At 41.9% G+C, this 25,961-nt stretch overlaps 1 protein-coding gene across 1 annotated transcript in view; it reads right to left on the reverse strand.

Moving 5' to 3' along the window:
* meltf (melanotransferrin) overlaps window positions 1-25,854 on the reverse strand; it is a 41,214-nt gene extending 15,360 nt beyond the window's left edge. The window contains exons 1-14 of the mRNA XM_072438044.1: window positions 25,688-25,854; window positions 16,412-16,566; window positions 15,040-15,139; window positions 12,848-13,033; window positions 9,063-9,219; window positions 8,490-8,557; window positions 8,120-8,304; window positions 7,440-7,605; window positions 6,705-6,847; window positions 5,997-6,093; window positions 5,027-5,221; window positions 4,333-4,486; window positions 4,191-4,258; window positions 2,909-3,096 (exon numbers count right to left, since the gene is read on the reverse strand). Coding sequence (XP_072294145.1) covers window positions 2,909-3,096; window positions 4,191-4,258; window positions 4,333-4,486; window positions 5,027-5,221; window positions 5,997-6,093; window positions 6,705-6,847; window positions 7,440-7,605; window positions 8,120-8,304; window positions 8,490-8,557; window positions 9,063-9,219; window positions 12,848-13,033; window positions 15,040-15,139; window positions 16,412-16,566; window positions 25,688-25,754 — 1,929 coding nt within the window. The 5' untranslated portion in view covers window positions 25,755-25,854. The remainder of the gene's footprint in view (window positions 1-2,908; window positions 3,097-4,190; window positions 4,259-4,332; window positions 4,487-5,026; window positions 5,222-5,996; window positions 6,094-6,704; window positions 6,848-7,439; window positions 7,606-8,119; window positions 8,305-8,489; window positions 8,558-9,062; window positions 9,220-12,847; window positions 13,034-15,039; window positions 15,140-16,411; window positions 16,567-25,687) is intronic.
* Between the last annotated feature and the right edge of the window lie 107 nt (window positions 25,855-25,961).

Consider the following 25,961-nt stretch of genomic DNA (forward strand, 5'->3'; position numbering starts at 1 on the left):
CTTTACACTAGTACTACAGTAGAAATATTCAGTGTAGCTACCCTCCACCTTTACACTAGTACTGCAGTAGAAATATTCAGTGTAGCTGCCCTCCACCTTTACACTAGTACTGCAGTAGAAATATTCAGTGTAGCTGCCCTCCTCCTTTACACTAGTACTGCAGTAGAAATATTCAGTGTAGCTGCCCTCCTCCTTTACACTAGTACTGCAGTAGAAATATTCAGTGTAGCTGCCCTGCACCTTTACACTAGTACTGCAATAGAAATATTCAGTGTAGCTGCCCTGCACCTTTACACTAGTACTGCAGTAGAAATATTCAGTGTAGCTGCCCTCCACCTTTACACTAGTACTGCAGTAGAAATATTCAGTGTAGCTGCCCTCCTCCTTTACACTAGTACTGCAGTAGAAATATTCAGTGTAGCTGCCATCCTCCTTTACACTAGTACTGCAGTAGAAATATTCAGTGTAGCTGCCCTCCTCCTTTACACTAGTACTGCAGTAGAAATATTCAGTGTAGCTGCCCTCCTCCTTTACACTAGTACTGCAGTAGAAATATTCAGTGTAGCTGCCCTCCTCCTTTACACTAGTACTGCAGTAGATTTATTCAGTGTAGCTGCCCTCCTCCTTTACACTAGTACTGCAGTAGAAATATTCAGTGTAGCTGCCCTCCTCCTTTACACTAGTACTGCAGTAGAAATATTCAGTGTAGCTGCCCTCCTCCTTTACACTAGTACTGCAGTAGAAATATTCAGTGTAGCTGCCCTCCACCTTTACACTAGTACTGCAGTAGAAATATTCAGTGTAGCTGCCCTCCACCTTTACACTAGTACTGCAGTAGATATATTCAGTGTAGCTGCCCTCCACCTTTACACTAGTACTGCAGTAGAAATATTCAGTGTAGCTGCCCTCGACCTTTACACTAGTACTGCAGTAGAAATATTCAGTGTAGCTGCCCTCCTCCTTTACACTAGTACTGCAGTAGAAATATTCAGTGTAGCTGCCCTCGACCTTTACACTAGTACTGCAGTAGAAATATTCAGTGTAGCTGCCCTCGACCTTTACACTAGTACTGCAGTAGAAATATTCAGTGTAGCTGCCCTCCTCCTTTACACTAGTACTGCAGTAGAAATATTCAGTGTAGCTGCCCTCGACCTTTACACTAGTACTGCAGTAGAAATATTCAGTGTAGCTGCCCTGCACCTTTACACTAGTACTGCAGTATAAATATTCAGTGTAGCTGCCCTCCACCTTTACACTAGTACTGCAGTAGAAATATTCAGTGTAGCTGCCCTCCTCCTTTACACTAGTACTACAGTAGAAATATTCAGTGTAGCTGCCCTCCACCTTTACACTAGTACTGCAGTAGAAATATTCAGTGTAGCTGCCCTCCTCCTTTACACTAGTACTGCAGTAGATGTATTCAGTGTAGCTGCCCTCCACCTTTACACTAGTACTGCAGTAGAAATATTCAGTGTAGCTGCCCTGCACCTTTACACTAGTACTGCAGTAGAAATATTCAGTGTAGCTGCCCTCCACCTTTACACTAGTACTGCAGTAGAAATATTCAGTGTAGCTGCCCTCCTCCTTTACACTAGTACTGCAGTAGAAATATTCAGTGTAGCTGCCCTCCTCCTTTACACTAGTACTGCAGTAGAAATATTCAGTGTAGCTGCCCTCCACCTTTACACTAGTACTGCAGTAGAAATATTCAGTGTAGCTGCCCTCCACCTTTACACTAGAACTGCAGTAGAAATATTCAGTGTAGCTGCCCTCCTCCTTTACACTAGTACTGCAGTAGAAATATTCAGTGTAGCTGCCCTCCTCCTTTACACTAGTACTGCAGTAGAAATATTCAGTGTAGCTGCCCTGCACCTTTACACTAGTACTGCAGTAGAAATATTCAGTGTAGCTGCCCTCCTCCTTTACACTAGTACTGCAGTAGAAATATTCAGTGTAGCTGCCCTCCTCCTTTACACTAGTACTGCAGTAGAAATATTCAGTGTAGCTGCCCTCCACCTTTACACTAGTACTGCAGTAGAAATATTCAGTGTAGCTGCCCTCCACCTTTACACTAGTACTGCAGTGTTTCTTATATTTCTGTTCTAAAGAAGAAGGAAAAAAAAGCGTCTTTCCTGAAGGCGCTACACTCGCAGTACGTGCATCGAGCCAGCAGAGGGCCGACACAATTCTGGGCCAATAGGAATATCGAGTCATTTGAATGTGGGTGGGCCGGCAAATGAGTAGTTGGGCCATTGTTGGACGTGGGCAGACCGACTTCCGCTTCGTAGTCATATTATAGCCCATTTTAATGACAAAAACGTATACATGCGTTTGCATATCCGGGAACTTGTTCAGTAGCAACCGAGTCCGCCATTTTGAAAGGGGCACAACAGCACGTCTACTACATACGATATCCAGGATATATGAGGCCAAAATGGCAAAAACCTGCGTTCTGTAAGGACATTGCTCTGTTGTCAGACCAAGGAATGATAGCCTTAGTTTGCCGTTATCGTCTAAAGAATCAAAGTATTCGTCGCTCATTATGCCGTAGAAAAGGATGCAGTCCTGTTGGTTTATATATATTGCGTGCCCCTTTTAAAATGGCCGCTATGGGGAAGTCCCGGCTGTATGAAGTCACCGCGAACGCATGTATTTTCTAGTATTCTCAAGCTCTATGTCTTAATACACCAGAGAAGTCAAGCCTGTATGACAAAACTTTGGGCAGAAAGTAAGTCACGCCAAAAGGTTTGTGTTTGTAACTCGCATAGGTATTCTAGATAGCACTTGGCACCGATGCGGTGGCCATCTTGGAACAACACACAAGAATCCAACACACACACACACACACACACACACAGACACACGCACACTTAAACACGCACACATACACTCAGTAAAGGTCCGTTACCTGGGCGTGGTCGAGCAGCCCGTACACACTGTGCACGTTGGTGTCGGGCCGGACCATGACGGCGTGGGACGGGACGCGGGCCAGGTGACAGTACTTAAACTGGGACACTTCTGCCTTGCTCCCCTGAGAGCAGAGCAGCTGGAAGTCTGAGGAGCGCAAGTCTGAGGCCCACGGCTCGCCAGAGTTACCTAACAGGATGAAACACATTCAAACTGAGACCACAAGAGCAATGGACTCAAAAAAGACCAAGTACAAACAAGATTACACTTTTTATTCATTGTTTTAACACATTTTTTGAAACTTGATTTAGTCCTGAGCACTTGATTCAAGCGATTTCCTGAACAGGGCGGAGGTGCTCAAATCATTTAGAACATTTCTCATAAGTTCACACAGTTTTAAGGCTCTTTCTCAGAATAAAACACACTCATTTAGAAACACACACACTCACTGAATTAGCTTGTTTTTTAATGCTACAGGCCTGTTCACACATGGCTCAAGCCTGAAAAGAAGGATTGAACTGTCCAGCTAACGTCATCATTTCTCCTTTCTGCTTTGGTCTTCATAAATCCTTATAATGTCGCTAAGGCTGCGGTTATTTTATTACTTGGTTTACGGATCCGCAGCACTTAGATTATTGATTTCTACAATATATTAAAAAAAAAATTATAACTTTTTTTTTATTTACCACCGACAATGCAAAATAACATTAAATGAAATATAAAAAGCGGTATTAAGTCAAAAGATAAGAGTGCGTGAAGCAAATTTTTGGCAAAATCCTGCGGGAGTCATTTATTTTGGAAAACATTGTTGTGACGGAGCAGCGCCGTCCCTGTGCTGTCCTGACGAGAGCGCGCGCGCCCGTTTCCCTGTCTGCTGCGTGCCTTTATATCGCAAATATACATTTTACACCTGTTTAACACATTTTCTCCAGCGCGTTTTTCCGTGACTAAGGCTAACTGACACTAACTGACACTTAGAAGCGTCAGTTCTACCAATGCAAAAGACGCTAAATATACTGTACTACACTCACCTGCGCGCTGTGGGTGCGGGGTGCGTTTTGTGCAAACCCGGAAGAAAAAATCTTTTGAAATGGAAATTATATTTATATTTCGTCCGCCTGTTCATTATATTTCATTTAAAAATCCGTAAACCAAGTAATTAAATAACTGCGGCCTTAGGCACCATTTTGTTTATGTACAAAGTAAGTGTTCATGTCTCTGTTCTAAGAAGAAAACAGTACAGAAGTTCATTCAAATTTACACATTTTTTTAATAATACTCACCGTCTGTGTTCTGGAAAACGGTTGTGTGTTTGACAAAAGCCACGTCTCCGTCCCCCGTCGCCAGGCACCTTAGAAATTACGGAGATGAAGTTGGTGAGTTTGATTTGAACAGGCTGCGTTTGTGTGGACGGGTTTGTTGTACCTGAACGCTCCATTGTATCCGTCGTACAGGTCCTTGCCCTTCTCGCACCGGTTCTGGCCGTTCTGATCGCCCACGCACAGCTCACACAGGCCCCCGGGGAAGCCCTCCTGGTTGGCCCCGGGGACGCAACTCTTGGAGAAGAAGCCACTCACGGCTGAAGACAAATGTTCAAGACATCAACTTCACTTCAAGGACACATACCGTATTTTCCGGACTATAAGTTGCACCTTTTTTCATAGTTTTGGCCGGGGTGCGACTTATACTTATATTTATACTTATATACTAATACTTATACTCCGGAGCGACTTATATGTGATATTATTTGTTATTTTCACACTTGCAACCGCATTTCATACTTGTAAATGAATACATAAACATAAATGTTTTTTTCTTCTCTATTATACATTTTTTGGCTGGTGCGACTTATACTCCGGAAAATAAGCTTTTACTAATACAGCTTTAACGGTGTTGTTGTTGGCCTTTAAACATGCTCGTGTTTGTTTGCTTGCTTGTTTGTTTGTCTGTCCATTTGTTTTTTGCTTGTTTGCTTGTCTGTCTGTCCGTCTGTTTGTTTGTTTGTCTGTCCGTCCGTCTGTTTGCTTGTCTGTTTGTTTGTTTGTCTGTCCGTCCGTCTGTTTGCTTGTCTGTTTGTTTGTTTGTCTGTCCGTCTGTTTGTTTGTTTGTTTCTTCTGACCTTGGGGGATGTGGCACTGCTGTGGGGAGATGAGCCCTCTCTCGATCAGGGCGGACACAGGGATGTTCCAGCCGGCCGTGCGCCCGTATCCCGTGTGGCAGGAGCGGCGTCCGCGCAGGTCGTCAAGGTTACGGATGTCTGTGCTGCTCTTCTTCACAACGGCGACGGCGTAGTAGATGGAGCCGTCGCTGTCGTCTGGAGAGAGACCGAACTTTGTGTGAACGCCATGTGTGTTTTGCTTTAAACCGGGTTTTGATTACAATTAAAATGAGTTGGAAAATTTACTAAAACTATCTGCATTTGTAATATGCATTTAGCGCCCTCTGCTGTCTGCAGAGGGTAAAACACTGATAACTTCAGCACTTGAGAGTAGGGACTCAAATCTCAATCCTAAAGGTTCCACGATGGTTCTGAGAAAAGAGGTTCAAACCAGATTGTGTGATTCATGAAGGGATGACATGGTCTATTAAGATTGTCATATAACATTTATGATTCTGAAAATAAATGTATTTCTCCTTATGGCAGTAGCTTCACAGGTAGAAGAAGGATGTTGGGGTCACCGATGCCTCAGCGGGTAAAACAGGGGTTGATGTGAGAAAAAGGTTGTAAACTTCTGCCTCTTTGAGCCATGATTTTTCTGAGACACCACAGAACAAGTCATGGATTATGGACTTAAAAGGACAGAAGAAAAGTAAAAGCAGCATTCATGTTTTTGGTGAGGGGGAAAACAGTGTTACCTGAGTAAAAGCTTAAAAAAACTGGAGGCAAAGTAATGACATCTCCATGGAGATGGCTCTATACACATTCATTACTCTGATCCTTAGTGCTCCATTTACCTTCACCATGTAATAAAATACACTTTGTATACATTTTCTATATTATAATGTCATAATAAAACAAGACAAAAGCAGCAAACAGTGAGTGTCGTTCTATGATAATCTTTTATAGCGCTCTTATATCTGGGCCTTACCCGTGTAGCTCTCTCCAGTGGCTGGAACGAGTCCGTAGTCTTTCCCGGCGGTGTAGATGTGGCCTCCGTCCAGAGTGATGGCATCTGCCTCCTTATTCTGCACCGAAACAAGCGCACGGCTTTTAACAATACCGCCGGAACGATACCGCCGGAACAATACCGACGTGACAATACCGCCGGAACGATACCGCCGGAACGATACCGCCGGAACGATACCGCCGTGACCATACCGCTGGAACGATACCGCTGTGACGATACCGCCGTGACGATACCGACGTGACCATACCGCCGGAACGATACCGCCGGAACGATACCGCCGGAACGATACCGCCGTGACCGCTGTGACGATACCGATATTTTGATACATATTTATTTTTATGATTTCCATTTTATACATTTTTATTTTTTATTAATTTTATCTTTGTCTGTACATTTCAATTGTGTTTTTCTTGAATAAAAAAAAATAGAAATACATTAAAAAATAAATTTAAAAAAGTATTATACGAAACATGTCAAATAATTGCAGGAATATCACTTAATCCTTTTTTGTTTCTGTTATTTTACCTTTAATTTGCTCAGTTTTTATTAGAGACTGTAATAAATACTCTGAATACTGTATATCTCCTTTAAAAATCCAATGTTTACCATAAACATACTGTATAAGACATTTAAACTGAGCGGTGCTTTAATGGAGGCTTGGCTCCTGACCTGGATCTTGTGCAGGCAGTCGTCCAGCGAGTCGCCGTGGAGACAGGTGAGGCGAGGGCTCAGCTTTTTACCGACGAAGGCCGCGCCCATGTCCGCACACTTCTGCTGCTCCGAGCCCGACAGCACGCACCACCGCAGCTGATCTGAAACAAGGATTTGAAAGAGGAGTTCAAGAGGCAATCTTTGTTTAAAAAAAAAAGAATCTGTCCTTAAACAGACACGAGGGGTTAAAGATCCAACATTCCAGTCATATATAACAGTGTCATGAAACCCAGACTCGATTTGCAGATTGAGAATGACTCTTGGATGGAGTCAAAACGTCTTGTTTCATCCAAATGCAGATGATCCAACTGAATCTTTTTTCTACAAAACAACCCTAACCCGACACTTACATGTAAATTACTTTTTTCTCTGGCTGTTTTTGTCACATTTAACTTAATTTTGTCTTTCAGAAAGTTCAATTTTGTAAAGTCGGTCACAAACTTGAGGAACAGTCACACGTCAGACGCACGGGAAAGAAAGAAAATGAAAGATTTCACAGTCTCAATAATCATGAATAATCGTTAAATCGTGATGTTTTTCTCACAATAATACACTACAATTGCCTTGAAATAAAACGCCTTCATCAAGTTCTCAAACTCTTCACATTCATTTTTTTATTTTATTTTGAAAGTCTACGAGTAAAAAAAAAAAAGAATTGCCATTTGACTGACGGCCGCTGTATACCCCGCTCACCGCTGTAGGAGCAGTCCGCGGCCTCCATGGCGCGGTGGTACGAGCGGCCCATCCAGCGCTCGGGGTCTTCGCTCTCGGGCCGGAGCAGGTCGGTGGTCTGGTCCGAGAACAGCACGGTTCCGCCGCCGTACGCCGCCGACGAGAACAGGTTGAAACCCGACTTCGCCTAAACAACGATTGGACCGACATAGAGAAACGTGGTCAGGACACGGAGTCTTTATTTGTCCCAACAGTTTCCGGTGTCGCCACGTAAAGTTCAAGAGCAGTTTATCGAACAGAAAGAACAGCATACCGTATTTTCCGGACTATAAGTGGCACTTTTTTTCATAGTTTTGGCCGGAGTGCGACTTATACTTATATTTATACTTATACACTTATACTCCAGTGTGTGTGTACGTGCGTGAGTGTATGTGTGTGTACATGCCTGTGTGTGTGTGCGTGAGTTTGTATGTGTGTGTGCGCGTGAGTGTGTGTGCGTGAGTGTGTACGTGCCTGTGTGTGTGTGCGCGCGTGCGTGATTGTTTGTGTGTGTGCGTGTGCGTGAGTGTGTGTGCGTGAGAGTGTGTGTGTGTGTGTGTGTGTGTGTGTGCGTGAGTGTGTGTGCGTGAGTGAGTGAGTGTGTGTGTGTGTGTGTGCGTGAATGTGTGCGCGTGAGTGAGTGTGTGTGTGTGTGTACGGACCATTCCCTCACGGAGCATGTCGTAGACGGTTGAAGGGCTCAGGTCGTCCCGCACCACCACGCCTCTGAAGGGGACCCGGACCAGGTGGCAGTTCCTCCACTCGGACACCTTGGCCCTGCGCCCGTCGGGACACAGCAGCTCGTAGTCCGCCGACTTCAGCCCCACGGCCCAGTCCGGACCTGTGTCTGGAGAGAGCGGGACGGCAACATGAGCTTCGCGAGCAGGCACAAAATGGAGCTCGACCCGTCTGCGCGGAGGTCTGAAGGGCACTAGACGTTTACCATCGTCCGTCCCCCGAGTTTTGGACCGATCGGGGAAAGTAAGCCTTTAGCTTTGCTGCTCCCACAGCTTGGAACTCGCTCTTACTTACTGTCAGTGTTCTCTTCCACTGTCGTGTGTTTCACAAAAGCCACTTCTCCTGCGTCTTCCACCAAACACCTGCACAACAGAGAGAACCACAACACCGTGAGCGCCCAGAACGCACCCTGAACGCCCCGCGAGCGCCCTGAATGCACCCTGAACGCCCCGTGAGCGCCCAGAACGCACCCTGAACGCCCCGTGAGCGCCCAGAACGCACCCTGAACGCCCCGCGAGCGCCCTGAATGCACCCTGAACGCCCCGTGAGCGCCCAGAACGCACCCTGAACGCCCCGCGAGCGCCCTGAATGCACCCTGAACGCCCCGTGAGCGCCCAGAACGCACCCTGAACGCCCCGTGAGCGCCCAGAACGCACCCTGAACGCCCCGCGAGCGCCCTGAATGCACCCTGAACGCCCCGTGAGCGCCCAGAACGCACCCTGAACGCCCCGCGAGCGCCCTGAATGCACCCTGAACGCCCCGTGAGCGCCCAGAACGCACCCTGAACGCCCCGCGAGCGCCCTGAATGCACCCTGAACGCGCCGCGAGCAGAGTGAAGCGCGTAACAAATGCACTTCCGTTGCTGACCTGAAGGCGCCGCTGTAGCTGAAGTAGCGTTCTTGTTCGCTCAGCTCACACTTGCTCTGGCCGGCGTCGTTTCCGCGGCAAAGCTGGCACAGAGACGGAGGGTCGCCCGTCGCCGTGGCACCCGGGACACAACTGGCATTGAAGAAGTCGGACAGACCTGGAGCATACACAAAATATCAACAACCATTGTGTTGATTGTATTTACTGGTGTTTATGTTTATGTTTACAGGTGTTTATGATTCTGTTTACAGGTGTTTATGATTCTGTTTACAGGTGTTTATGATTGTGTTTAAAGGTGTTTATGATTGTGTTTAAAGGTGTTTATGATTGTGTTTACATGTGTTTATGATTGTGTTTAAAGGTGTTTATGATTATGTTTACATGTGTTTGATTGTGTTTAAAGGTGTTTATGATTGTGTTTACATGTGTTTGATTGTGTTTAAAGGTGTTTATGATTATGTTTACATGTGTTTGATTGTGTTTAAAGGTGTTTATGATTATGTTTACATGTGTTTGATTGTGTTTAAAGGTGTTTATGATTATGTTTAAAGGTGTTTATGATTGTGTTTACATGTGTTTGATTGTGTTTAAAGGTGTTTATGATTATGTTTACATGTGTTTGATTGTGTTTAAAGGTGTTTATGATTGTGTTTACATGTGTTTGATTGTGTTTAAAGGTGTTTATGATTATGTTTACAGGTGTTTATGATTGTGTTTAAAGGTGTTTATGATTGTGTTTACAGGTGTGCTTATGATTGTGTTTACAGGTGTGTTTATGATTGTGTTTACAGGTGTGTTTATGATTGTGTTTACAGGTGTTTATGATTGTGTTTACAGGTGTGTTTATGATTGTGTTTAAAGGTGTGTTTATGATTGTGTTTACAGGTGTTTATGATTGTGTTTAAAGGTGTTTATGTTTACAGGTGTTTAAATGGTGTTTACATGTGTTTATATGGAGTTTAAAGGTGTTAATAATTGTGTTGAAAGGTGTTAATAATTGTGTTTAACGGTGTTTATGATTGTGTTTAAAGGTGTTTGATTGTGTTTAAAGGTGTTTATGATTATGTTTACAGGTGTTTATGATTGTGTTTAAAGGTGTTTATGATTGTGTTTACAGGTGTTTATGATTGTGTTTAAAGGTGTTTATGATTGTGTTTACAGGTGTGCTTATGATTGTGTTTACAGGTGTTTATGATTGTGTTTACAGGTGTTTATGTTTACAGGTGTTTATGATTGTGTTGATTGTGTTTTCCGGTGTGTTGATGATTGTGTTTTCAGGTGTTTATGATTGTGTTTAAAGGTGTTTATGTTTACAGGTGTTTATATGGTGTTTACATGTGTTTATATGGAGTTTAAAGGTGTTAATAATTGTGTTTAAAGGTGTTAATAATTGTGTTTAACGGTGTTTATGACTGTGTTTAAAGGTGTTTATGTTTACAGATGTTTATGATTGTGTTTACAGGTGTTTATGATTGTGTTTAAAAGTGTTTATGATTGTGTTTAAAGGTGTTACTAATTGTGTTTAAAGGTTTTAATAATTGTGTTTAAAGGTGTTAATAATTGTGTTTAAAGGTGTTTATGATTGTGTTTACAGGTGTTTATGATTGTGCTTAAAGGTGTGTTGATAATTGTGTTTAAAGGTGTTAATAATTGTGTTTAAAGGTGTTAATAATTGTGTTTAAAGGTGTTAATAATTGTGTTTAAAGGTCTTTATGATTGTGCTTAAAAGTGTGTTTATGATTGTGTTTAAAGGTGTTTATGTTTAAAGGTGTTTATGATTGTGTTTAAAGGTGTTTATGTTTACAGGTGTTTATGATTGTGTTTAAAGGTGTTTATGATTGTTTTTAAAGGTGTTTATGATTGTGTTTACAGGTGTTTATGTGTAAAGATGTTAACCATTGTGTTTACAAGTGTTTATAATTGTGTTTACAAGTGTTTATGATTGTGTTTAAAGGTGTTAATAATTGTGTTTATAATTGTATTTACAAGTGTTTATGATTGTGTTTAAAGGTGTTTATGATTTTGTTTGAATTTGTTATTAATTGTTTTTAAAGGTGTTTATGATTGTGTTTAAAGGTTTTATGATTGTGTTTGAATTTGTTAATAATTGTGTTTAAAGGTGTTTATGATTGTGTTTGAAGGTGTTAATAATTGTGTTTAAAGGTGTTTATGATTGTGTTTAAAGGTGTTTATGATTTTGTTTGAAGGTGTTAATGATTGTGTTTGAAGGTGTTTGTGTTTAAAGGTGTTTATGATTGTGTTTAAAGGTGTTTATGATTGTGTTTAAAGGTGTTAATAATTGTGTTTATAATTGTATTTACAAGTGTTTATGATTGTGTTTAAAGGTGTTTATGATTGTGTTTGAAGGTGTTAATAATTGTGTTTAAAGGTGTTTATGATTGTGTTTAAAGGTGTTTGTGTTTAAAGGTGTTTATGATTTTGTTTAAAGGTGTTTGTGTTTAAAGGTGTTTATGATTGTGTTTAAAGGTGTTTATGATTGTGTTTGAAGGTGTTTATGATTGTGTTTAAAGGTGTTAATAATTGTGTTTATAATTGTATTTACAAGTGTTTATGATTGTGTTTAAAGGTGTTTGTGTTTAAAGGTGTTTATGATTGTGTTTAAAGGTGTTTATGATTGTGTTTAAAGGTGTTTATGATTGTGTTTAAAGGTGTTAATAATTGTGTTTATAATTGTATTTACAAGTGTTTATGATTGTGTTTAAAGGTGTTTATGATTTTGTTTGAAGGTGTTATTAATTGTGTTTAAAGGTGTTTATGATTGTGTTTAAAGGTTTTATGATTGTGTTTGAAGGTGTTATTAATTGTGTTTAAAGGTGTTTATGATTGTGTTTAAAGGTGTTTATGATTGTGTTTAAAGGTGTTAATAATTGTGTTTATAATTGTATTTACAAGTGTTTATGATTGTGTTTAAAGGTGTTTATGATTTTGTTTGAAGGTGTTATTAATTGTGTTTAAAGGTGTTTATGATTGTGTTTAAAGGTTTTATGATTGTGTTTGAAGGTGTTATTAATTGTGTTTAAAGGTGTTTATGATTGTGTTTAAAGGTGTTTATGATTTTGTTTGAAGGTGTTATTAATTGTGTTTAAAGGTGTTTATGATTTTGTTTGAAGGTGTTATTAATTGTGTTTAAAGGTGTTTATGATTGTGTTTAAAGGTGTTTATGATTGTGTTTGAAGGTGTTATTAATTGTGTTTAAAGATGTTTATGATTGTGTTTAAAGGTTTTATGGTTGTGTTTGAAGGTGTTTGTGTTTAAAGGTGTTTATGATTGTGTTTAAAGGTGTTTATGATTGTGTTTAAAGGTGTTAATAATTGTGTTTATAATTGTATTTACAAGTGTTTATGATTGTGTTTAAAGGTGTTTATGATTTTGTTTGAAGGTGTTATTAATTGTGTTTAAAGGTGTTTATGATTGTGTTTAAAGGTTTTATGATTGTGTTTGAATTTGTTAATAATTGTGTTTAAAGGTGTTTATGATTGTGTTTGAAGGTGTTAATAATTGTGTTTAAAGGTGTTTATGATTGTGTTTAAAGGTTTTATGATTGTGTTTGAATTTGTTAATAATTGTGTTTAAAGGTGTTTATGATTGTGTTTGAAGGTGTTAATAATTGTGTTTAAAGGTGTTTATGATTGTGTTTAAAGGTTTTATGATTGTGTTTGAATTTGTTAATAATTGTGTTTAAAGGTGTTTATGATTGTGTTTGAAGGTGTTAATAATTGTGTTTAAAGGTGTTTATGATTGTGTTTAAAGGGGACAGTGCTCACCACTGGAGAAGTCGCAGCCCATGACTGACATGCGTCCTGTGTCTGTGAGGAAGCCCAGGGGCATCGTCCAGCCCGCGGTCCGGCCTTTCCCCGTGTGACAGCTCCTTCTGCCCTTCAGCGTGTCCACGTTCAGCTCAGAGTTAGAGCGATTCACCACCGCCACGGCATAGTACACTGCACCGGTCCCTGAACGCAACACCACACATTCACTGGTCCCTGAACGCAACACCACACCACACATTCACTGGTCCCTGAACGCAACACCACACCACACATTCACTGGTACCTGAACGCAACACCACACATTCACTGGTCCCTGAACGCAACACCACACCACACATTCACTGGTACCTGAACGCAACACCACACATTCACTGGTCCCTGAACGCAACACCACACATTCACTGGTCCCTGAACGCAACACCACACCACATATTCACTGGTACCTGAACGCAACACCACACGTTCACTGGTACCTGAATGCAACACCACTCCACACATTCACTGGTACCTGAACGCAACACCACACGTTCACTGGTCCCTGAACGCAACACCACACATTCACTGGTCCCTGAACGCAACACCACACCACACATTCACTGGTCCCTGAACGCAACACCACACGTTCACTGGTCCCTGAACGCAACACCACACGTTCACCGGTCCCTGAACGCAACACCACACGTTCACTGGTCCCTGAACGCAACACCACACGTTCACTGGTCCCTGAACGCAACACCACACCATACATTCACTGGTCCCTGAACGCAACACCACACGTTCACTGGTCCCTGAACGCAACACCACACCACACATTCACTGGTCCCTGAACGCAACACCACACGTTCACTGGTCCCTGAACGCAACACCACACCACACATTCACTGGTCCCTGAACGCAACACCACACGTTCACTGGTCCCTGAACGCAACACCACACCACACATTCACTGGTACCTGAACGCAACACCACACATTCACTGGTCCCTGAACGCAACACCACACCACACATTCACTGGTACCTGAACGCAACACCACACCACACATTCACTGGTACCTGAACGCAACACCACACATTCACTGGTCCCTGAACGCAACACCACACCACACATTCACTGGTACCTGAACGCAACACCACACATTCACTGGTCCCTGAACGCAACACCACACATTCACTGGTCCCTGAACGCAACACCACACCACATATTCACTGGTACCTGAACGCAACACCACACGTTCACTGGTACCTGAATGCAACACCACTCCACACATTCACTGGTACCTGAACGCAACACCACACGTTCACTGGTCCCTGAACGCAACACCACACATTCACTGGTCCCTGAACGCAACACCACACCACACATTCACTGGTCCCTGAACGCAACACCACACGTTCACTGGTCCCTGAACGCAACACCACACGTTCACCGGTCCCTGAACGCAACACCACACGTTCACTGGTCCCTGAACGCAACACCACACGTTCACTGGTCCCTGAACGCAACACCACACCACACATTCACTGGTCCCTGAACGCAACACCACACGTTCACTGGTCCCTGAACGCAACACCACACCACACATTCACTGGTCCCTGAACGCAACACCACACGTTCACTGGTCCCTGAACGCAACACCACACCACACATTCACTGGTCCCTGAACGCAACACCACACGTTCACTGGTCCCTGAACGCAACACCACACGTTCACCGGTCCCTGAACGCAACACCACACGTTCACTGGTCCCTGAACGCAACACCACACCACACATTCACTGGTCCCTGAATGCAACACCACACGTTCACTGGTCCCTGAATGCAACACCACATTCACTGGTCCCTGAACGCAACACCACACGTTCACTGGTCCCTGAACGCAACACCACACGTTCACTGGTCCCTGAACGTAACACCACACGTTCACTGGTCCCTGAACGCAACACCAGACGTTCACTGGTCTTTTTTTCTTACTTTTGTCTATAAATGAGTTTGTCTGTTTCTCTTGTACTTTGTTCTTTCGTGTAGTTAACTTCACATATGTATTTCTTATTGAACCATGTATTCTTTCTGATCCCCTTGTCTCAGCACTTGCTACTTGACAGGATGAAGACGCTATAATTTCCACTGCTACTTTCGCTCTAAACGCACAAACGAGCGAAAGTCTGAGGACGTTGAGTCTGACTCTCACCGTCATGTTTGGTCTCGGTGGCGGCCATCTTGAAGGAGGCTATCTTCCTCTGGTGGTAGACGTCCGCTGCGTTCAAGGACAGCGCATCCACCTCTTTGTTCTGTTTGCAAACAATAGGAAAAAACGTCACAAATATACCATATTCTTCGGATTATAAGTCGCACCGGAGTATAGGTTACACCAGCCAAAAAAAATACATAATAGAGACCAAAAAAAAAAGTATATAAGTCGCACTGGAGTATGAAAAAATGTTGCAAGTGTGAAAGTAACAAATAATATCACATATAAGTCACTCCGGAGTATACGTATATTAGTATAAATATAAGTATAAGTCGCACCCTGGCCAAAACTATGAACGAATTATAGTCCGGAAAATACGGTAGTTTTAGGGTTTAATGATTAATCAACTGATGGCGACTTTTGATCACTGGAATCTATCTAAAACTCTAAAACACGGACTAAAAGTCCTTTTATAACAAGAGATATTATCAACTATTTCAAATTTTCATCGTTAATACAATATGTGTAAATATTATCCATCCAGAAGCCTTCAGTCACCATATTTTAACCTTTATTTGGTTAAAAAGTTTATTCAAATAGTCTCAATGTACAACAAAAATAATAATTAGGATAAAACCTGCTTTTGAACGACTGAATTTCCAGCTCAGTAAAAATGTGATTAATAGCATTGGCCTTGAATGAACTCGTCGGCGTTCGTCCCTGAGCGGCCCGTGTTCTCGACGCTTGACCCAGAATGCGCTCTGATGGGACCGGCACAGACTTTTATGCCTCGTTATCTGAAGCCTGCGTGTCCTGACCCCAATGACATAACAACGTTACTTTTGTAGCGCTGTAAGTAAGGCCAGAGTTTCTTTATAAAAGGCCAAACTCATGATTCTTTCACTCCAAAATACTTGATCAAAAATACAGAAATACAATGAAACAAACTTACTTAGAAGTGAGTTTTTACCTTTTCTCCATGAATACATAAACATTGTGCTGGATATTTGACTAATTGTAAGTGTATTTATCTACAAAATGAATACGAAATTAATAAATAAATTAACGCGCTTTTTAAATGAATGTTCCTTACAATTACCGTAATATCCGGACTATAAGTCACACCATAGTGTCATAGTTTGGCCAGGGTGCGACTTATACTCCAGAGCGACTTATGTGTGATATTATATAACACATTATTTCAAGATGAAATGTCTGTTCTTGGTCTTGGATTTTAACAAATAAATTCCCCCAAAACACAAGAACCTGTCTCGTGCGCATTTGGGTTGTGTCAGCTGTTTGTGTTTTTGACCGCGTTCCGTCCCCCATGGTTCCGCCCCAATCCCCGCGGTGCATTGTGGGAGCGTCGTACCTGCAGCTTGCGCACACACATTTCCATGGTTTGGCCGTTGATGCAGTTGAGCGTGGGGCGGATGGACGCCTCGGAGAAGGCCTGGGACATGGCTCTGCACTTGTTCTGCTCCTGCTCCGACACCGTGCACCACGTGACGCTCTTCTGACAGTTCACTGCGGCGCAGACAGAGGGCGCACTTTACCCTGAGGGCGCACTTTACCCTTCAGTGGGATCCATGCTTCAAAATGTTTGTCTTCTTATTTGTATTTGAGCTTAAATATATATACACATACATATATATTAAAAACAAAAAAAAAACTGGATAAGAGGTGGGCCATATATTGAAATTTAGACAGTTTTGAAGTAAATTGTCTAAAATGCAACAAAAAAGCTGAAAAATGAACCAAAGTTATGTTAAAGGCGTAATGGACGATTTTTCGGCGATTTGAGAACTCGGGTGGAAGTGCGCATGCGCACTCCTCCGTGCGGACTGATACAACACACGCGTGCGTTTGTTTATTAGCGCGACGGATCGCATCGCATCGCTCGTCTCCAGTAGATTTCCGTCTCTTCTGAGTCAGCTCGAACAGTCTTTCTCTGTCTTAATTTTGTTCCGTACACTGAGGGATAGATCAATGCGCGTAGACACGTGGAAACGTGCTGCTCTCGGGGGACGAGCCACACGCGGCTGCAGGTGAGCGGCAGGTGCGTTTTATAATTGATACGTGGCAGGACTAATCGGCAGTCCACGCCACGAGGAAATAAGACGGAAATAAGGGGACACAGTGATATTTCTGCACTTTTGTGATTTATTTGACAGACGTTCATAATTAAACCTGAACTTATACTAAAGATTTATACAGAATATTAATAAAATATATATATACATTTTATTTGAGACATTATTCCTAAAAAAAATTAAAATCCTCATCCTCCATTATTATTATTGTTATTATTATTATATTTCTTATTATTTATTAGTTTATTATTTGTTCTTTTCATACAAAAAGAAGAACAAATTGGGTAAACTGAAAATAAGAATATAGGAAAGAAAAATGTCCAATCTCGCATCTCATCTTCGAAGCTGCCTGCTATCGTTTGTCGCCCGATTTAATCCGTTTTACTCCTCCGTGCACCAACGTTGGAAGACACTTATCTTTTTGACGCTCGGGAAGTTCAGAGTCCGTCCACCTTTACAGCCCTGAGATAAAAGTCCACCTTAAGAACACCTTTGTCCTCCAGCACCAGGTCGTTCCAGTCGCTTACGCAACTTCACACGTTTAATACTTTACATTTCAGTTTAAAAATGTAGAACGAGCATGAAATGTGCAAAAATAAACACATCAATAGAGGATACTTTTACACTTTTTGTTTTACAGCTATTGCTTGTACTGCTAATGACTAATACTGTATAATTACTGATATTTGAATTCAATGTATTTGTGTAAAGACCACAATCACAACAGGGTTTTGCAGAACTGTTGATTTACCCAAAAGAAACCCAAAGAATTGGAAAGTATTTGGAAGAAAGTAAACACATGTAGTAAAAATACATGTTCTGAAAACTCTTTTGACTTGAATACGTGGATACTTTGTGGTACTTCCTCGTGTAAAGTACGTTTGCAGCTTTCTCTGGTAAATGTGCTGCAAACATTTATTTTACTCCGATGTTGTTGTTGTTGTTGTTTAGAATATAATGAAAATTAAAGCCGCAAGCGGCATCCAACGGCCCTCGCGGGCCGCCGGCCTTCCGACTCTGCTCTCTGCATTTTACAGAGATGGCGCTAACGCAATTGTCTAAGAACTAAGACAGTGACACATTGGACATGTTCAATGCTGTGCTTAACCAGTGCAAATGAACACAAATGTCGGTCAAATGTGCAGCTCCAGCGCACAGAGACCGTGACACTTGGAATATAAATATGGATAACTTTTGATGCTCCGCTTGTGTAGATTATTTTCCCAAAATATGAGCTTGATCGAGCTATTGCCCACAGAGGAGTTCATTAAAGTGTGAAGCGTAAATGTGAACATTTCAAGGATTTGGCGTTTTTCCCATTTGTGACATATATTTGCGGCTCTACCGCACAGAGACCCTAGTACTTAAAATCAAAATATGGATAACTTTTGATGCCCCGTTTGTGTAGATGATTCTCCCCAAATATGAACTTGATCGGGTAATCACCCTAGGAGGAGTTTGTTAAAGTGTGAAGTGTAAAAATGTGGTCATTTTAGAGATTTTGCGGTTTCCCCATAGGGATAACATGGGATGTTTCTGTCATCGCTACGGCTACGCTTTACCAAATATGACTTTGGCTCCCATACTTTTTATTTGGGGATGGCAAATGAGAATTGTGTGCAAAATGTCATGTCATTTGGAAAAACTCTTGTTTATAGGCCACTCTGAAGGCCAAATAGTCCAAATTCTGCGAAAAGTTTGCGGCTCAGCTGCACAGAGACCGTAAATGTTATCGATAAAATTTGAATAACTTTAGATGCCCCACTTGTCTAGAGCAGGTACACTGATTTTGAGATCGGTGGGCCAAACGCACTAGGAGGAGTTTGTTAAAGTGTGAAGCGTAAATGTGAACATTTCAAAGATTTGGCGTTTTCCCATTTGTGACAGTATATTTGCAGCTCCACGGCACAGAGACCGTACCACTTAAAATCAAAATATGACTAACTTTTGATGCCCCGTTTGTGTATATGATTTTCCCCAAATATGAGCTTGATCGGGCAATCGCCCTAGGAGGAATTTGTTAAAGTGTGAAGCGTAAAAATGTGGTCATTTTAGAGATTTCGCTGTTTTCCCATTTCTGACATATATTTGCGGGTCCGTCACACAGAGACCGTAGCACTTAGAATCAAAATATGGATAAGTTTTGATGCCCCGCTTGTGTAGATGATATTCTCCAAATATGAACTTGATCGGACAATCGCCCTAGGAGGAGTTCGTTAAAGTGTGAAGCGTACAAATGTGGTGATTTGAGCAATTCTATGATTTTCCCATAAGGATAACATGGGATGTTTCTGTCATCGCTACGGTTACGCCGTACAAAATATGACTTTGGCTCTCATACTTTTATGATCAGGATGGCAAATTAGAATTTTGTTCAAAATATCATGTCATTTGGAAAAACTCTATTGTTTATAGGCCACTCTGAAGGCCAAATAGTCAGAATTCTGGGAAACGTTTGCGGCTCCGTCGCACAGAGACCGTAAAAGCTATCCTTAAAATTTGGATAACTTTAGATGCCCCACTTGTCTAGAGGACGTACACCGATTTTGAAGTCGGTGGGCAAAACGCACTAGGAGGAGTTTGTTAAAGTGTGAAACATAAAAATGTGGATATTTGAGACACTTTGCGGTTTTCCCATAGGGATAACATGGGAGGTTTCTGTCATCGCTACGACTACGCCGTAAAAATTAAGGCATTTGTCTGATAAGCTTTTTTGATCGGGACGGCAAAATAGAATTTTGGGTAAAGTTTAGAAAATTTTGGTAAAACTAATTTTTGACCTTCAATGTTAATTTAAAGGTCACTCTGTAGGGGGCGCTATCGCGCCCATTTCAATTTTGTCATCATAAACTGGTCCAAACTAGAAAGTTTAACAACTGATTCAAATTTGGTCCTAATCGGACTCGTTTTGATCAAATGGGAGCAATTTTTAGATCTGCAATATTCCAAAATAAGTTGTCCAACTTTGCGGCTGCGCCGCACACAGACCGTAAAAGGTATCTCAAAAAATTGGATAACTTTAGATGCCTCACTTGTCCAGAGGACGTCCGCCGATTTTGAAGTCGGTGGGCAAAACGCCCTAGGAGGGGTTCGTCAAAGTTTGACGTGAACAAAATGGCTAACACAGCGTGTTTTCATTTTCAAAGGAAGATGGCGGCCATAGGGTAAGTCTGGGGGCGTGGCCACAATGATTTTTTTTGTTTGTCCTCACGAGAGGAATGCGTGTCCCGAATTTCGTAGCTTTACGCCAAAGTTGACCTCGGGGCGTCTCCCATAGGCGCAATGTATTTTGACTTTTGTCGGTGGCGCTGTTGCGCCATTTTTTAACGAAAAAAAAAAATGGCCCAGAAAAAATCTAATTTTTCGCCAATTCTGAATTTTGGGCAAAGTTTGGTGAGTTTTTGAGCATGTTCAGGGGGTCAAATTAGAGCTCAAAAAGCAGAAGAACAAGAAAAATAATAATAATTAAAGCCGCAAGCGGCATCCAACGGCCCTCGCGGGCCGCCGGCCTTCCGACTCTGCGCTTTCGACTTGATAAAGATGGCGCCCTTATTGTGTTGAATTAAAAAAGAACTTGACAGACGGAGACACATTGGACATGGCCAATCCAGTGCAAATGAACACAAGTGTCAGTCAAATTTGCTGCGCCGCCGCACAGAGACCGTAGCACTTGGAATATAAATATGGATAACTTTTGCTGCCCCGCTTGTGTAGATGATATTTCCCAAAGTAAAGCTTGATCGAGCTATTGCCCACGGAGGAGTTTGTTAAAGTTTGAAGCGTAAAAATGTGGTGATTTGAGCAATTCAACGATTTTCCCATAAGGATATCATGGGATGTTTCTGTCATCGCTACGGTTACGCCGTACAAAATATGACTTTGGCTGTCATACTTTTATGATCAGGATGGCAAATTAGAATTTAGTGCAAAATGTCATGTTATTTGGAAAAACTTTATTGTTTATAGGCCACTCTGAAGGCCAAATAGTCCAAATTCTGGGTAAAGTTTGTGGCTCCGTCGCACAGAGACCGTAAAAGTTATCCTTAAAATTTGGATAGCTTTAGATGCCCCACTTGTCTAAAGGACGTACACCGATTTTGAGGTCGGTGGGCAAAACGTACTAGGAGGAGTTTGTTAAAGTGTAAAACATAAAAATATGGTAATTTGAGAGATTTTGCTGTTTTCCCATTTGTGACATATATTTGCGGGTCAGCCACACAGAGACCGTAGCACTTAGAATCAAAATATGGATAACTTTTGATGCCCCGCTTGTGTAGATGATTTTCCCCAAATATGAGTTTGATCAGACAATCGCCCTAGGAGGAGTTCGTTAAAGTGTGAAGCGTAAAAATGTGGTGATTTGAGCAATTTCGCGAATTTCCCATAAGGATATCAGGGGATGTTTCTGTCATCGTTACGGTTACGCCGTACAAAATATGACTTTGGCTCTCATACTTTTATGATCAGGATTGCAAATTAGAATTTTGTGCAAAATATAATGTCATTTGGAAAAACTCTATTGTTTATAGGCTACTCTGAAGGCCAAATAGTCAGAATTCAGGGAAAAGTTTGCGGCTCTGTCGCACAGAGACCGTAAAAGCTATCCTTAAAATTTGGATAACTTTAGATGCCCCACTTGTCTAGAGGACGTACACCGATTTTGAGGTCGGTGGGCAAAACGCACTAGGAGGACTTCATTAAAGTGTAAAACATAAAAATGTGGATATTCGAGAGATTTAGCGGTTTTCCCATAGGGATAACATGGGAGGTTTATGTCATCGCTACGACTACGCCGTAAAAATTAAGGCATTTGTCTGATTGGCTTTTTTGATCACGACGCCAAAATAGAATTTTGGGTAAAGTTTAGAAAATTTTGGTAAAACTAATTTTTGACCTTCAATGTTAATTTAAAGGTCACTCTGTAGGGGGCGCTATCGCGCCCATTTCAATTTTGTCAGCATAAACTGGTCCAAACTAGAAAGTTGAACAACTGATTCAAATTTGGTCCTAATCGGACTCGTTTTGATCAAATGGGAACAATTTTTAGATCTGCAATATCCCAAAATAAGTTGTCCAACTTTGCAGCTGCGCCGCACACAGACCGTAAAAGGTATCTCAAAAAATTGGATAACTTTAGATGCCTCACTTGTCCAGAGGACGTCCGCCGATTTTGAAGTCGGTGGGCAAAACGCCCTAGGAGGAGTTCGTCAAAGTTTGACGTGAACAAAATGGCTAACACAGCGTGTTTTCATTTTCAAAGGAAGATGGCGGGCATAGGGTAATTCTGGGGGCGTGGCCACAATAATATTTGTTTTTTGTCCTCACAAGAGGAATGCGTGTCCCGAATTTCGTAGCTCTACGACAAAGTTGACCTCGGGGCGTCTCCCATAGGCGCAATGTATTTTGACTTTTGTCGGTGGCGCTGTCGCGCCATTTTTTAACGAAAAAAAAATGGCCCAGAAAAAACAAAATTTTTCGCCGATTTTGAATTTTGGGTAAAGTTTGGTGAGTTTTTGAGCATGTTCAGGGGGTCAAATTAGAGCTCAAAAAGCAGAAGAACAAGAAAAATAATAAAAAATATAGCCGCAAGCGGCAATGATCGGCCCTCGCCACGCCGCCGCCACACCGCCGCCACGCCGCAAGAGGAGGGGGCGCTAACGCGCCCCAATTGTCCTTTTATTACGCCTACTGCTGAATCTGTGACGCTGTCACATCTTCTCCCCTTTGTTTTACCATCAAAAAGCAATTTTATTTTGAATTCTTGGCAAAATGTGCGGCTTTGCCGCACAGACACCGTGACTCTTTGTATGAAAATGTGGATAACTTTTGATGGTCTTGAAGATGAGTCTCACCAAATTTCAGGTTAATAGGGCTGACGCCCTGGGAGGAGTTTGTGAAAGTCTAAAGTGTAAACATGTTCTGGCGATTTCCCCATTGGAATAACATGAAAGGTTTCGGTCATCGTTACGGCAACGCCATAACAATTATGACATGAGTCATTGACTTTTTTGATGGGGATGCTAAAATTGAGTTGTGTGTCAAATTTCATATAATTTCGCAAAACTAAACATTTAACCTCCATATAAAATCTGTAGGGGGCGCTGTGGCGCCAAATGAATTTATTTCACTTCAAGTAGGTTTAGGGCAAAGAGTTTAACAACTGATTCTAATTTGACGCAATTCGGACTTTATCTGGTCAAACGGCAGAAATTTTAAATATGGGAGATTTCTGAAATTCTAGCTACAGTTTGCGGCTTCGCCGCACAGAGACCGTGAGAAGTATCAATGTAATTTGGATAACTTTTGATGTCCCACTCCTCAGTAGCATTTTCACCAAATTTCAGCTTTTTAGGGCCAACGCCCTGGGAGGAGTTCGTAAAAGTACGACGTTTGGAAAAACTCCGAAGTCATTTTTTTTGAAGCAATATGGCCGACATTTGGTTGGGCGGACGGCGTTGCCGTGATAATATTTTTTACTTCTCTTGTCACCATCTACCTCGGCGCCAAATTTCATGATTCTACGATCAGATTTTTTTTGGGTCATTTCCCATCTCTCAATGCATTTTTGGTACATTTGGGGGCGCTGACGCGCCATTTTTTTATTTTAGAAAAAGGAAATAGCCAGAATGTAGAGAGGCACGATTTTTAGAGGTGTGCAAATTTTTGTGACTTTTCGTCAATGTTCACTGGGTGAAAAACAGGGGGGTTGGTCCCGAGAAGAAGAAAGAAGAAAGAATAATATTCCGATGCGAAAACAATGTTTCCCATTTTCCAAATATCATAAACTATACATTTTCGGAAAGCGCTCGCGCTTTCCTACCTCATGGTGTGGGTCCCTGGTCACTGAAGGGTACTTTCGTTAATTTTGAGTGGGCTCCGCCCACTTTGTGTTTTTGGCCCTCTATACAGTTCTAATGTTGAATTTTTGCATAATATGCTTATATGCACGGAACATGCAAGAGATGGGGAACGTATTCGTGAGCTACTTAGCGCAAATGAGTGCTTTATATGGGGATGACGACCGCGAATCGTCATCCCAATGTAAAGTGCTCGTTTAGTGCGCACTTTTGCACGGGCTTCGCCCGTTTACAACGGTAATGCTCCATTTTCCTACAACTAATTAGTATGCACGGGGCGTGCATGAGTGGAGGAGTGCGTTAGTGAGTGTTTGGAAGTGGGAGAGCGCTTCGCGCTCGATTTCGTGCGCACTACGTGCGCACTTTCGCAGCCGTGCTTCTTAGGCCTCTCGCCAGCTTGTGGCGCTCGGGCCTAATAAAAATAATAATATTCTTAGCAAAAACAATATAGCCGTTTCCACTATAACAACAAATTATACATCGTTTGAAAGCTCTAAGCCTTCCCGATGCCGCCATGGGGTGGAATCATCATTACGAGCGCTTACGCGCTCGTCACTCCCTATTCCGTCGGGATGCCCCGCCCACTCCCCATAGACTTCCATTGATTTGAGCAGATACAAGCATGGCCCATGCCTGCGGCATGGATTCTCGCGTACAGGACGATGCCAGGAGGGTTTTTGGAGGAATGCAGCGCTTCGCGCTGCTGTTGTCAACAATTAGTGAATGGGCTACGCCCATTCACTAATTGTTGACTATTTCTGTCATAGCAGGAGTAAGTATGCATGATCCATGCCTTCGGCATGGGCTAGTTCACTGTACTTGCCAGGGGCGACGGGGTACCAAACATGCGGGCGCAGCCCGCATGTTTGGTCAGACATTTGCAACGCTGCCTTCGGCAGCGTTGCGGGAGCAATAGGCCCTCCGCCCTGCTGGGGCTCGGGCCTAATAATAAACACATATTTAAAGTCTGAAACTGATTCTGCTGATGTACATGATACAGATACTTTCTAAAATCAGTCAAAGTCAATTTAGGAGTCAAACTTATAAATAAAAGCAGAACAAACAAACAAACAAACGTGACATTGTTTTATGTTTTCACACTATATGTCTGAGTATTCAGAATACTTGGACCATGTAGAAAAAGACTGGATATATTTTCTACTACTACAACTACTACTACTACTACTACTTCTACTGCTGCTACTTCTACTAATACTGCTACTACTACAACTACTTCTACTAATACTGCTACTACTACTCCTACTACTGCTATAACTGCTACTACTACTACTACTACTGCTATAACTGCTACTGCTACTACTACTACTACTACTACTGCTACTTCTACTACTAACAAATATTCACAAAACTACTTTTTCAGCATTAAACAGACAATTTCATTAATCAATGTTTTTTTTTTTTTTTTTTTTTTAAAGCTACAAAAACACGTAAAAATAAGTATAACTGGTACATTGTGTAGTATTTTTCATTGCTTTTTTCCCTTTTTCTATAAAATAAGTACAATACATTTCCCAGTAGTAATTGCACTTTTATTTACAGTTCTCTTTCTTCCACTATTATAATAAACATATTACAACCACAGCGTCTTATTCATAACTATTACGGTTAAAACTTCTCATTACTATCCAATAACTACTTGACATTGAAGTATATGACATGGTAAAAGCTGTCACTCACCATGTTGCAGTAGTAGTAGTAGTAGTAGTAGTAGTAGTAGTAGTATTGGCAGTTCTTTCCTCTCCATTCTGACCACAAACGCTCGTCTCTCGTTCTGAGGAAGATTCGCAGCAAATTCCTGGGTTTAAAGTCCGACAGAAAGTGTGTTTTTTATGGTCGTGACGGTTGGACTTTATGAATGAGACACAGAGAGGCCTTCTTCTTCTTCTACTGCTACTGCTACTTATACTTATACTTATACTGCTCCTGCTCTGGGCTTTTCCACTCTCGGCGC

Source organism: Eucyclogobius newberryi, unplaced genomic scaffold (assembly GCF_026437365.1).
Source record: "Eucyclogobius newberryi isolate DKJ021-1_F unplaced genomic scaffold, fEucNew1.0.hap1 SCAF_9, whole genome shotgun sequence".
In the NCBI taxonomy this organism is placed as follows: domain Eukaryota; kingdom Metazoa; phylum Chordata; class Actinopteri; order Gobiiformes; family Gobiidae; genus Eucyclogobius; species Eucyclogobius newberryi.